The sequence below is a fragment of the Eulemur rufifrons genome, chromosome 21 (assembly GCF_041146395.1).
Source record: "Eulemur rufifrons isolate Redbay chromosome 21, OSU_ERuf_1, whole genome shotgun sequence".
NCBI classification, from domain to species: domain Eukaryota; kingdom Metazoa; phylum Chordata; class Mammalia; order Primates; family Lemuridae; genus Eulemur; species Eulemur rufifrons.
The window spans coordinates 11,029,894-11,042,058 of record NC_091003.1 but is presented as its reverse complement, the minus strand read 5'-3'; the positions used below and the strand labels follow the sequence as shown (position 1 = coordinate 11,042,058).

At 60.7% G+C, this 12,165-nt stretch overlaps 1 protein-coding gene across 2 annotated transcripts in view; it reads left to right on the top strand.

Moving 5' to 3' along the window:
- The window catches only part of TESC (tescalcin), a 42,541-nt gene that overhangs the window by 29,050 nt on the left and 1,326 nt on the right, over nt 1–12,165 (top strand). Inside the window, exons 3-7 of one of the 2 annotated variants that reach the window (XM_069497284.1) lie at nt 1,169–1,249; nt 6,403–6,542; nt 7,760–7,821; nt 7,923–8,030; nt 11,251–11,298. In XM_069497284.1, coding sequence (XP_069353385.1) covers nt 1,169–1,249; nt 6,403–6,542; nt 7,760–7,821; nt 7,923–8,030; nt 11,251–11,298 — 439 coding nt within the window. The remainder of the gene's footprint in view (nt 1–1,168; nt 1,250–6,402; nt 6,543–7,759; nt 7,822–7,922; nt 8,031–11,250; nt 11,299–12,165) is intronic. The other variant, XM_069497285.1, reaches the window with a different exon arrangement.

The following is a 12,165-nucleotide window of genomic DNA, read 5'->3' as shown; positions in this document are numbered from 1 at the left end:
CATTCTCATTCCTGGTAGCTGACGTCCTTCTGCCCTCCCCACCTGGACGTGCCTCCTTGGTTCCCGGCATTACCAGCCTGTTCCCTGGGTCCCTTTCAAGGCCACTGGCCATGGCGGTCCACGGAAAAACGTGAGCAGGGAGCAGAGGACACAGCACGGCCTTCTGTGGCAGGTCGCGGAGAAGGGCAGGAGCCGAGGGACAGCCTGGGGACCCAGTAGCACCTGTGCCAGCTGCAGGGCACCCTTGTCTGAACTTCACCCGCCCCCTACCCTAAGCCAGGAGCTTTTTTTTTAATCTATCAGCTTTACTGAAATTCACAGACCACACCACTGACCCATTAAAATGCACAATTTAGTATATTTTGCAGGGCTGTGTATCCAGCACCACAAATAATTTTAGGACATTTTCATCACCCCAGAAAGAAACTCACACTGTCAGCCAGCACCCCATTCCCCTGGCCCAGCCCCTGACAGTCACAGTCTAGCTCCGCCTCTGGCTTTGCCAAGTTCATGTAAACGGAACTGAGCGCTCTGTGACCGTCTGCATCTTCATTCTGCACAGTGTGTTCAAGGTTCACCTGCGCTGTGGCAGGTGTCACTCCATCAGTCTGTTCCATGGCCCGAGACTGTTCCATTGGACAGGCCACATTGTGTTTGTCCAGTTAGCGGTTGACGTTGGAGTTGTTTCTGCCTCACGGCTGTCATGGATAACATCGCCATGGAATGTACATGCGGGTTTCCATATGCCTGGGAGCGGAATTGCTGGGTGATACATTTACGTTTGGCCTTTGGGGACCTGCCTGACTGTGTCCCTGTGCTCTAGGCCAGCATCAGAGTGGCCGAAGCAGGGCTTCCCCACCTGGGGTCGGAGCCCCCAGGGTGGGGTGCAAACCCCGAGTGTCGATGTTTTCCTGGAGATGAACGTCTGGCACGTCTCTTGGATGCTCAAAAGTATCGTGAGCCCCCGAGTCCTCCCTGCTGTCACCTGGGCTGAAGGTTAGAGGAGGGGACGGCTGACTGGGGCGTATCCCAGCTCTGTCTCTAACACCAGCCGGGTCTCCTGAGGCCAGCGGAGGATCAAAAGTGCAGCTCGATACGTGATGCGAACGCCGGCTGACAGCTCTCTCTTCTCGTTCTTTTCTCGGTGTTTCTCCTCCCTGGAAACCAGCAAGGAGAACTTCAACAACGTCCCCGACCTGGAGCTCAACCCGATCCGATCCAAAATCGTTCGTGCCTTCTTTGACAACAGGTGGGCTCTTCTCCCTGACCGGCGGTGGCAGGCGCCTTTGTCGTGCGTAACTTCGCAGGGTACTGACGTGCACAGGACGGTCCTTTACGCTGATGCAGATGAGAGGGGCCGGGCTGGGTGGGGCTTACGGGGCTGGGGGCCAGGCCGTCGTGGATTTGTAGCTGGGCGACCTTGGGCAGCCCCCTCGAGCTCTCTAGGCCTGTGTGTTAGTTATCTTGGGCTGTGTGCCAAGTGACCCCGAGACTTAGTTTAAAACAATACACATTTATTATCCCAGCCCTTCTGCGGGTCAGGGGTCCAGACGCACAGTATTCGGGTGGGGGAGGTTCTCAGGCTCAGGGGCGCTGGCAGACTTCAGCCACGGTGGCAGCTGGGGCTGAGGTCTCACCTCATGGCTCGGCCGGGAGAGGCTGTGCTTCCAGGCTCACTGTCGTGGCTGTGGCTGGTGGCATCTTCTGGACCTCTCCACAGAGCTGCTCACGGCTCGGCAGCTGGGGTCCTCCAGAGCGAGGTGTCCCAACCGAACCCAGGGGTCGGGGGGACCCAAGGTGGAAGCCACCATCTTTTTGTAACTGAATCTTGGAAGTGATACCTTGTCCCTTTTGCTGCGTCTCTTCATTAGGAGTGGGTCATTAAGGCCGGGCGCGGTGGCTCACGCTTATAATCCTAGCACTCTGGGAGGCTGAGGTGGGAGGATCACTTGAGCTCAGGAGTTCAAGACCAGCCTGAGCAAGAGCAAGACCCCGTCTCTACTAAAAATAGAAAAAATTAGCCAGCTTGGTGGTGCATGACTATAGTCCCAGCTACTCGGGAGGCTGAGGCAGGAGGATCACTTGAGCCCAGGAGTTCCAGACCAGCCTGAGCAAGAGCAAGACCCCGTCTCTACTAAAAATAGAAAAATTAGCCGGGCATGGTGGTGCACGCCTGTAGTCCCAGCTACTCGGGAGGCTGAGGCAGGAGGATCACTTGAGCCCAGGAGTTTGAGGTTGCCGTGAGCTATGATGAGTGAGACAGAGTGAGACGCTGTTTCCAAAAGAAAGAAGTGAGTCACTAGGTCACCCCACTCTTGACAAGGAGGCAACACAGGAGCGTGACCCTCACGAGGCAGCGGTTTTTGGGGCCATCTCGAAGGGTAACAGCACCTGCCTCACCGGGCTGCCGAGAGGGATGCTGAGGGGGCGTGTGGGGAAGTGCGTTACCTCCACAGCCGTTAAGTTCATCGTCACGGCGTACAAAGTGGGGTGCACCGTGGCCAGCATCCCAGGGCTGAGGCACAGGCCAGAGCTCATGCCCCCAAACATCTCGTGTTGTTTTAAGTGGACTCGGCTGACAGGGTGGACGCCTGTGGCGTCTGAGGCTCTGTGGAGGGCGTGGGGTAGACCTGTGGGCAGACACACCAAGGCCGGTCAGCCTGTTTGCCTGATGTCCCTGTGTCTGCAGAGACGACTGAGGACAGGCAGAAAGAGGAAGGAAGGGAACAGGAATCACGTGCTGGTAAGACGGTGGGGTTTCTCCCACGGGTTGCAGCTGTGCAAGCATGAACCGCTCAGCCCTGGTTCTGCCAGGGCCGTGGGCCCCTGGGCAGGTGCTGCGCCGCCCTGAGCCTCACCTGGGACTGGGGGGGGTGCTCAGGCCGCCTCAGAAGATGCAGGTGCCTTTCTCCAGGGCCCGTGGGGCAAGGCCTGACAGGTAAGCAGGTACAGCAGGGAGAGAAGGTCACAGCTGCATGTGCAAAGGCCCTGTGGCAGGGAGCTGGGGCAGTGTGAGGGGCAGAGAGGAGGCCTGGCTGGAGCACAGAGCGGTGGCATGGGGAGGGAAGGCTGCATGGGGCAGTGCCAGGAGACTAGCAGGAGGGCTCCCGACTTCAGTCTAGGAGCAGAGACGGGCGCCCTGATTGATTTTAAGGTGCGGGTGTGGGGTGAACCAGGTTTGCGCTTTGCAGAGGTCATTCCAGGTGCCAGTGGGTTGCAGGGCTGAGAAAGGGGAGCAGAGGCCCAGGAGGGGTGTATTGTGGTTCCCCAGCCTTAGGCCAGGGCTTCCAAGGGGTGCAAGGGTGGCTTTGGGCCACCTGGGAGGAAATAAGGAAGGAAGGGTTGGGTCTGGGGTGGGGGTGGGAGAGACCCCGTGCCACAGGAGCCTTCACAGCAGGCTGTCACATTTGCCAAGGAAGGAAGGTGTACGTGACAGAGACGGTGGAGTTCAGCGCCCCCGCCACCTCCTCTTATGTCCCCGTTCTGCCTGAGGCATGTCTGAGGTGGGCAGTGCTCTGGGAGCCAGGGCAGGATGGGGCGGGTGCCAGGGTGGGAGGTGTGGCCCCTGATGCGGGGTTGACACAGGCTGATGGGACCTGGAGTTAGAGACATTGACAGGAGGATGGTACGGAGGGCCCAGGTCCCCGTGGGTGCCTGAGTTCACAAGGTAGGGGTGTGTGTGTGTGTGTGTGTGTGTGTTTCCAGAAGGCTCAGGTGCAGCTCTGGCTGGTGGGTCCTGACGTCACCCTGACACTGGGGACCCAGCCCTCTGGGGAGCAGGGCTGGAGGAAGACTGGCGTGTCCCAGCAGTTTCCTGGGGAAACTAAGGCAGGGGATTAAAAAGGCCGTGGTAACAGTACCAGCGACCCTGCCTCCCTGGGGACGCTGAGCCGGCCGGGAGGGAGCGTGGTCAAGTTGAACCAGGGGCGCAAGGGAACTCCTGGGTGGAGGAGGGGATTTCACAGGGACATGTGTTGGTCCAAACACAGGATCTGTGCATTTTGTGGGATCTAATTTTTCCTTTAACAAAACGTGACCTCAGGTCTCTTGGCTCTCAGCTGTCACCTGTGGGAATGGGGGTTCCAACTGGGGTCTGTCTACCCCGACAGACCCGGGATTGTGACTTCCGCTCCCAGGCTGGGATCCGGGCGTCTGCTGTGCTGTCCGCCATGAGCTGCTGCTCTCGAGGGGACAGAGTGTGGGAAAAGGGGCCGAGCCTCTCTGGGAACAGGTCTCGGGGGTATTTCGAGTGGGGTCCGTGCCCACCTCCAGGGGCTCCCTCCCTTACAGGACAACTGGCAGGTGAAGGGAGCGGGAAGTTGACTGTCAATCAGGCGACGTTGCACAAAGGACAAAAGCTGCCTGCTGTCCCTCTGGGTTGCGGCTTAGGGCGCAGCACCCGACTCCCGGCCTCCGATCGTGGCCTGGGTGCCCGTTTGAGACCTGGGAGTGGACAGCAGGTGCGTCTGGCTCTGAGCGCTTTGTCTGGGTGTCCAGACCCGACGTTGGCCTGTGCGGGACCTCCCAGGGACACACGGAGGGGGAGAGACCCTCCTCCCCTGAGTTGGGTCCTGATGCTGAACCAGCCCAGGTGTCGATCTTCCCTGACAAGGACGCGTGTGTGCCCTGCCTTCCCCGGGGGCTATCACGTTCCCCCCGGTGCTAATCTCAGTGCCCCCTGCTGCCACCTAAACCACTTGGGAGCACACGTGAGCCAACCGCAGTGACAGATGCTTCCAGAGGAGCCCGATAGGCCTGGGGGCTATTTTTATGCTATGCAAACTTGGTCTGTGCCGCTGATGGCAAGAACTGTGACACGGGCCTGTCGGGAGGAGCGGCGGGAGCTTCACAGGATGGAAGAGCAAAGGGGACGCCAGTGCAAACGCGCGGGACTGGGCTTCCTGGGGCCGGGGAAGGATCTCGTGTCTCCCTGCAGATGGGGAGTCTCACGATCCGCCTTCCCTAACCCAGGTTTGGGATCCGCCTCTCCCTGGAAAATCTCCCGGAGAGGAAAATCTATAAACTGTGAAGTGCTGTGCACACTGCTGACAGTATTCATCGGGCGTGGACGGGCTGATAAAGAGAGAGTTGCAAATGTATTCGTTTACGCCGGGGTACGGTTGTGTCGTGCGTGGGACCCAAGTAAAATATCCAAGCACCAGCCGTTAACTTGGTGATCCCGGGAGGCCCACAGTGCGAGGCCTCGGCACCCACAGCCTGCCAGCCCGAGGGCAGCCTGCCCCCGCAGCCATCAGACTCCCATGGTCACAGTTGGTTAGTGATGAGGGTTTGGTGACAGTGAGTCAGGAGCCAGTATTTGGAGCGACCCCCAAGTTGTCTTCTCAACAGCCGCGTTTCTCTGCCAGGACCTGAGCCGGAGGGCGTGTCGGCTCACTGGGTCCCCGCTCTGCGCCAGGCCCCGTGCGGGGTGCAGGGCACGCCCAGTGTGACATGCGCTCCCTGTGCCCCTCCTGGAGCACGAGCCCTTTCTTGCCCCCTCTGGAAAGCACATTGAGAGGGACAACCTCAAATCTGTCCCTATTTATCACAAAACTTGCAATTATTAACAATCTTTGCATTTGGGTGGTAAACAAAATACTCAGAGCTGCTTACAGCCGATCACCGGACTGAAATTTCGAACCACTGATAGAGCAGGCTTGACAAGCGTTTTCTGTAAACAGGCAGGGAGTAAATGTTCTAGGCCTCTCGGGCCACCTGGGCTCTGCTGCAAATACAATACTCTGCCGCCGTGGCACAGGAGCAGACAATGCGTAAATGAACGTGCCTGGCTGCGTTCCAACAGAACTTTACTTACGGACACTGAAATTCGAATTTCATGTAATTTTCACTTGTGAAACGCTGTTATTTTATTTTTAGGGGGGCAGGGGGGCTAACAGTTTTCAACCGTTTAAAAATGTGAAAACTCTTCTTGGTTCATGGGCTGTACAAAAACAGGCGACAGGCCAGATCTGGCCCGTGGGCCGTAGTTGGCGACCCCTGAGCTAAAGGATCAGGTGATACACTTGGGTGAATTATCGGATTGCTTAGTGCCTCAGTTTCCCCATATGTGAGTGCTCACCTGTGTGCACCATGACACACCCTCGAGTTCCTCCGTCCCAGCCTGAACCCACCGTTCGTTATGCAATTGTCTCCTCCTAACCCCTCACTCCCCGCCACCCTGATGGTGAGCGCTGAGAGGGCGGAGCAGAGCTGGGCTTAAAGCTCGCTGGGCCCCCAGTGTCCCCCCCAGAGCAGGTTCTTGGGGAACAGGACTCGAGGCGAGAGCAGCCGCTGTGGGTGACGTGTGTGCCCAGGACGGCTGAGTTCTCGTGAGCTGTTGGCAGCGAGGGGACGGGCTCCAGTTCTTCATCTATTGCCAACACCCCCCACGTTGCTCCCTAGGAACCTGCGCAAGGGTCCCAGCGGCCTGGCGGACGAGATCAACTTCGAGGACTTCCTGACCATCATGTCCTACTTCCGGCCCATCGACACCACCATGGGGGAGGAGCAGGTGGAGCTGTCCCGGAAGGAGAAGCTGAGATGTGCGTGTCCCCAGTCCCTAGGGGGCGCCTTGGCGGCGGGAGGGCTCAGGGGCACCAGCCCGCACCCCAGCGAGGCCGGCGTGGGCGTGTGTCCCCGTCTTAGACGTGCCTCCGCGGTGTGCGGCTTCTCGAGACTGGCAGCGGCCGAGGGGTGGACGTGGAAGAGCAAGGCCCTCGGTTCCAGTAGACCTGGGTTCCAGATCAGCCCTGCCACCAGCCGTGTGACCTGGCGCCTGGGAATGCTGGTCATGAGTGGCTCTGAGGACTCAGTGAGGTCACACAGACCGAGCCCTTGGCGGTGCGTGTGTGACAGGGCTGTGTCCAGGGCTGTGCTGTGGTCGGGTTCGTGGGACCAGCTTCCACCGTGTCCTGGCTCCAGGGCAGGCTTAGCTGTGGTCCTGGCCGGCCGTCAGCACAGGGTCCCAAGCAGTGGTCCGAGTGGCATCTCCTCCCTTCTCTGTGGACTTTGCCATGACTCCCACACCCCTGTGCGACCCGTCCGGATGGAGGCTGGGCCTTCTCATCCTGCGAGCTCCGACAGCCCGCCTGGGAAGTGGGGCCCCGGTCTCCCGGGGCGGGGTGAGGAGAGAGAGGGAAGATGGCCGTGGAGCGCCCTGCAGGCCCGGGCGTCTGGTCCGCGCTCTACAAATTCCAAGGCACAGAGAGCTGGGAGAGCTCCAGCTCCTGAGGTCACCTCCCCTCTGGCTCCTGGCCACCACTTGGTGACAGAATGTCAGTAACTGCGAAGGAGCCAGAGGAGATGCTAATGCCAGGCGGGGCTGTGGGCATCAAAGTCTGTGACCTGTCCAGGGCCGAGACGGTGGCACCCACTGGGTCTGTCTGGAGTGACATTTGAAATGGCGCCCATTTGGCTTGCTGTTAACGGTGCTTACTGGTCACATCCTTGCTCACGGTGTACCAGGCCATCGCTGGGCCCTAACTCCCCCCGCTCTAGCGCCCAGCCCTTGCAAGATCACGAGGTAAACACGGTTGTTACTCCCATTTTCGAGATGGGGAAACTGAGGCTCAGAAGTTAGGTCACTTGTCCAAGGTCACGCACTCGGAAGTGGTCCATCTGGCCCCACGGCTGTGCCCGACCCCATGGCTTCGGCATGGAGGTTTCGTAATTGGTGTCTTTCGCTCGGTTCGGTGTAGATTTCAGGGTGGGGGAGCAGGGCCCTGACTGAGCCCCGCTCTCTCCCCCCCCCCCCGCCCAGTCCTGTTCCACATGTACGACTCGGACAGCGACGGCCGCATCACCCTGGAAGAATATCGAAATGTAAAGTATGCTCCCCCGCCCCACCCCGGCTGCTGGCGCCTCCCCCGCCCTGCGACCTTGATGGAGGCCTGAGGTCGCCCTTTGTCTCTGACCCCCGCCAGGTAGTCGAGGAGCTGCTCTCAGGGAACCCCCACATCGAGAAGGAGTCCGCTCGCTCCATCGCCGACGGGGCCATGATGGAGGCGGCCAGCGTGTGCGTGGGGCAGATGGTGAGTGGCCCCCCAGGGGCAGGGGCTGAGGGTGTCCCGCTCACCGCTCTAACGGGGACCTACGGAGCCCAGGGACCTCTCCTGGCTTTTCCTGTCCCCCCGGAGACTGTAGGCCCATAGAGAGCCGGGTGATGCCGGATGCAGGACTCAAGGCGCCGGGCTTTGGGGTCCAGGAGCCCCCACTGTGCAGCCTCCCAGCCCCCCACCCCCACCCCCGTCAGCACTCCCAGGCGGCACCTGGCACCGGCCGGGCCTGGTCAGCAGACAGCGCAGGCTCCAGTTAATTAGCTCATTTCTTACTCAGGCAGCGTTTGTCCCTGGGGCCAGGATGAGCAGGGGTTCTGGGCTGGACAGATGCCCTGTTCTGGGGTCTGGTCGAGGCACTGATGCGGGGGCGACATGTAAATGAGACAGGAGAGAGGGGCTTGGTTCTCTTTTGTACATTGTTTTGTAAATTTTTAGCCTCAGTTTTATAGGTGGGGAAACTGAGGCACAGAGAGCATAAAGAATTTTCTGAACCTTGTGATCTTTCCTGTGCTGGGGGGACTCCCTCTCGTCAGGCTGGGTGCAGCCCTGCCGGCCCCCCCACTCCCCACCCAGCGACTCTAAGCCCTGGGGGCCGCTCAGGTGGGCAGGTGACCATCTCGATGTCAGCTTTGTTCCCCGAGGGCTAGGCTGCCCCTCTGCCGTGCTCGCCTTTCCGCGCCTGTGTGTTTAAAGTGGCTGCATCTCTAGACACCTGTGTGGCTTCGTGTGCCGGAGGGGTGTTTTCGTGCCGGATCCGGCTGTCTGCGGCCCAAGCCTGTCATTGGGGGACACGAGGCCACCGGCCCAGGCCTGCCCCCGGGGGCGGGGTCTGCGGTCTCGGCCTCGGCCTGTATTTGATCTGTCGGCTCCTCTGGCCTTGGTGAAACTGCCCACTCAGCAGAGTAACCGCCGCGGGAGGGCTCGTGACCTCCGTGGGGAGAGCAGGGATCTCCCGCGGGGTTGTTGGGCCACGTTCCCGTTTGATTTAATTACACTCCCCTTCTTCAAAGTGCTCCCTGTCCCACTCCAGTTTCAATTGGCGACAGTTTTCTTAATTTGCTGCAGTGAAATCGCTGGCAGCTGGCAGCTGCTGATCTGCATAAAACGCCGGCAGCCTCCGGAGCGTCTGGGGCGAGTCGGTCTCGGGGAGGGTCCTGCTGCCCGCGGGCCCTGCTGCCCGGAGGGAGGGGCAGCGCCACGCCGAGCGCTCACCTGCCCCCCTGCCTTCATTGTGTGTTTTCTGCTGCAAATGTCGCCCAGGTCAGCGCAGACCCAGCTGGAGGATGGGGCCGCCTTGCTGCGGTTCCAGCCCCGGAGGAGGCTTCCCCTGCCCCCCGCTCTCTACCCTCCAGCCCCCATCTCTGGCCAGGGGTTCGGGGGCTTTTCTATAGTGAGCTTCCCCAGCCCGGGGGCCTGGGCTGGCCTGGCAGGGGGAGGACAGCCACTTCTCTGTGCCCACAGTGGGAACAGAGGGAGGAAGAGCCCTTAGGGATAGCGCTGGCCTAGGCCAGCTGAGAGCTGGTGGTTTTTATAGAATTCTCTTAAAAAGCGCAAAAAGAAGGTGCAAACTCCTGCCGCCAGAAACAGCCCTCAGGGACTTGGAGCCAGCTCCATGGTCCCCGCTGGACTGGTACCCTCCCTCTGGGGCCCCCAGGGGCCTCATCTGTAAAATGGGAGTGAGAACAGAGCCCGCCTCGTCGATGGTTGTGAGGTTGGCATCGGTCAGTATTAAATGTTAACAGTGACCAGCTTGAGCAAGAGCGAGACCCCATCTCTTAGAACAGTAAGGAAAACCTGCCTGGTGTGGTGGCACGTGCCTGTAGCCCCAGCTACTCGGGAGGCCGAGGCAGGAGGATTGCTTGAGCCCAGGAGTTAGAGGTTGCAGTGGGCTAGGCTGACGCCACGGCACTCTAGCCCAGGCGACAGAGCAAGAACCTGTCTCCAAAGCAAAAACAAAATAGAAGTTAACAGCATTTGGAACGCACTGGGGACGTGCCTGGCTCGTCCCAAGTGCTGAGAGGTGCCCACTGTCGTTTCCTTAAACGCACGAGCTCAGAATCGCAGGCCCAGAGAGCGCCGCGAGCTCTCCTGCCGGCCTCCCTACGCCCGGGTTTTCTTCCCTGAAAGGAATCCCCCTTGGTGGGGTTTTTCCCTCTATGTGCCAACGTTTACATGTGCGTCTTTTATTTTTGATTTATGCAAAATGGAATCAGACTGAGGGGACTTTTCTTCCTCTCTGTACGACCCCCATGTGTCCACAGGCAGATGGCAGGAGCTGGTCATCGGTCTGGGAAAGTGTTGGCACACGCGGGATCTGCAGGCGTCTTTGTGCTCCCTGTCGGATGTGTTGTTTGTTTCTCTTTCCGCTGTGCGCACATCTCGGAGCCTTTTCCGTCACGGCCTGTATAGATCGAGCCCGTCTCAGTGGCTGCGTGTGGCCCGTGGTGTGGGCGGCCGAGGTTGTGTGGCTGGCGGAACACGGGGGATGTCACAGAGGGTGCTGCAGGGTGAGGTGTTTGAACACTCGGTCGTGGGCTCCTGAGAGTGTCAGTGAAAGGGGCAGGGGCCCCTCCAACGGTCCCCCATGTCCCCAGAGCAGGAAGGACACAGGTCGAGACTGTCACTGCTAAATGCACATAACAGGGGGAGGCTCCTGGCACAGCGGAAGTGGCCTCGTGGTGGCCAAGCTCTGGCCTCACCTTCCTGGCAGCCAGAGGCTATCATGGTGACTCATGGGGCCCGAAGGGTGGACCAGGCAGGCCCTTTATCCCCTTGTCCCTTTCCCCAGTGCCCGGTCAGGTCAGCCTGGAACAGTGCTTATCAGCGCAGGGCCTGGGGGTGGCAGGGGGTGTCTTTGGCTTTGGTGGCTGGGCTGTGGGGGGAGGGAGAGCCCTGTGCCTCTGTCCCTGCCCTCAGATCGTCCCTGGGGGCCTGGGTGGGTACAGAGGGGCCCTGGGGAGCGGGCCTGGGTGGGTACAGAGGGGCCCTGGGGAGCGGGTACCTGGTCTCCCTCCCACCGTCAGGCCGGTACTGGCCTCATGCTAGAGGCGAACGATCCAGAACGTTCCCCCTTTTTGTCACTTCAGCAGCCCCAGCCGTTGCGTCCGGTGCGTCTATGGGGGGACTGTGGGCAGCGCGGCAGCAGCCGGCGAGGACCCCGCCGCTCACTGTCCGCCATGTGCTCTGCCCGCAGGAGCCTGACCAGGTGTACGAGGGCATCACCTTCGAGGACTTCCTGAAGGTGGGTGTGGGGGCCTGGGTGGGGGCTGGGGGAGCCCGGGCACCCCAGGGAGCCCACGGTCGGGGGAGACGCGGCTCAGCGGGAAGGGGTCAGCCCGGGCGTGGCCTTCAGGAACCGTCTGACCTGGTTTTCGTTACCTGCACGGAGAGGGTCGTGTTCACACGGGGTCAAAACGATGGAGGCAGCACGAAAGGGAATACGGGGAAATAAATTCCTCTCCCGCCTGGGATCCCGGTGTCCCTTCTTAGAGGTCATCCCCGAGGACAGCTGGAACAGAGATTCCGGAAACTTCCCACGTCTGTGCACACAGCAGCATTTCCCCCAGGGCAGCGAGGCGGCCGAGTGGGCCTGTGCCCCGAGCGGGGTCGAGACCTCGGGGGTCAAGGTCTGGCCGGGCGTGCTCCTCCGAGTCTGCTCCGCCGAGCTGGCCGGTCACCGGCCGGCAGTCGGACGTGGCACGAGGGAGGAGAGGCAGGCTGCGCCACCCCACCACGACGGAACGGCTGGCAGGGGGCTGCTGGGGTCAGGGGTCGGCAGCTGCCTTTGCCCCCTCAGATGCCCCACCCCCGGCAGGGCGAAACGATGGGGAGAGGCCAGAGTTTGCCCTTGTGCCCCAGGGTCACTCTGGCGCGTGCTGGGGCCTGCTTGGCCCAGAGAGTGACGCTTGACCAAGGCAGCAGAACGAGGACCTGGAAGACTGGAGGCAGTGGGGGTGGCGGGACTAGTGCTCCCCAAGTTCCCCCTGTACCCCTGGGGGTCTTTTGGGACCAGCCAGCCCCTCCCCTTCTGGTGCCCTTGGTGACCATGTGGCCACCTGGCATTTAGCAGAAAGCAACCTGGGTGTCCAGGTATCTTTCCCTGAGAATG